Here is a 349-nt window from a genome sequence, read left to right as displayed (position 1 = left end):
TTGTAAAGGTTCACAAAGTGGAATGTTATAGAGCTCAAATTAACTGTAATTGGTTTTATTCTAGCATGAATTCAAATAAAAAAACAAAACAAAGTTTTTTGGATGTATTGAAGTTTACATCAATTACTAAAACACTCAGAAAATTAACAAGAGTTAACAAAAAGTAAAGTGCGCTGAAACATGTTCTTGGACCCTCAGAGATCACATAACTAGTTTTTGTTCAGTCCTGCAGTCTTTTGTGTAACTGTGACTGTCGTGCACAGTAATAAACAGCTGTGTCTTCAGGCTTCAGGCTTTTCACCTGTAAATACAGCATGTTTTTGCTGGTGTCTTTGGTGATGGAGAACTG

The 349-nt window shown here is 34.7% G+C and overlaps 1 gene segment (V, D, J or C); it reads right to left on the bottom strand.

Moving 5' to 3' along the window:
• Window positions 1–220: 220 nt before the first annotated feature.
• The window catches only part of LOC107715140 (Ig heavy chain V region G4-like), a 570-nt gene continuing 441 nt past the window's right edge, over window positions 221–349 (bottom strand). The window contains 1 exon segment of the V gene segment in view: window positions 221–346. Coding sequence covers window positions 221–346 — 126 coding nt within the window.

Source organism: Sinocyclocheilus rhinocerous, unplaced genomic scaffold (assembly GCF_001515625.1).
Source record: "Sinocyclocheilus rhinocerous isolate Xijiao unplaced genomic scaffold, SAMN03320098_v1.1 scaffold21788, whole genome shotgun sequence".
Lineage (NCBI taxonomy): Eukaryota > Metazoa > Chordata > Actinopteri > Cypriniformes > Cyprinidae > Sinocyclocheilus > Sinocyclocheilus rhinocerous.
The sequence above is the reverse complement of the archived record's forward strand: the minus strand, read 5'-3'. Positions and strand labels throughout refer to the sequence as shown.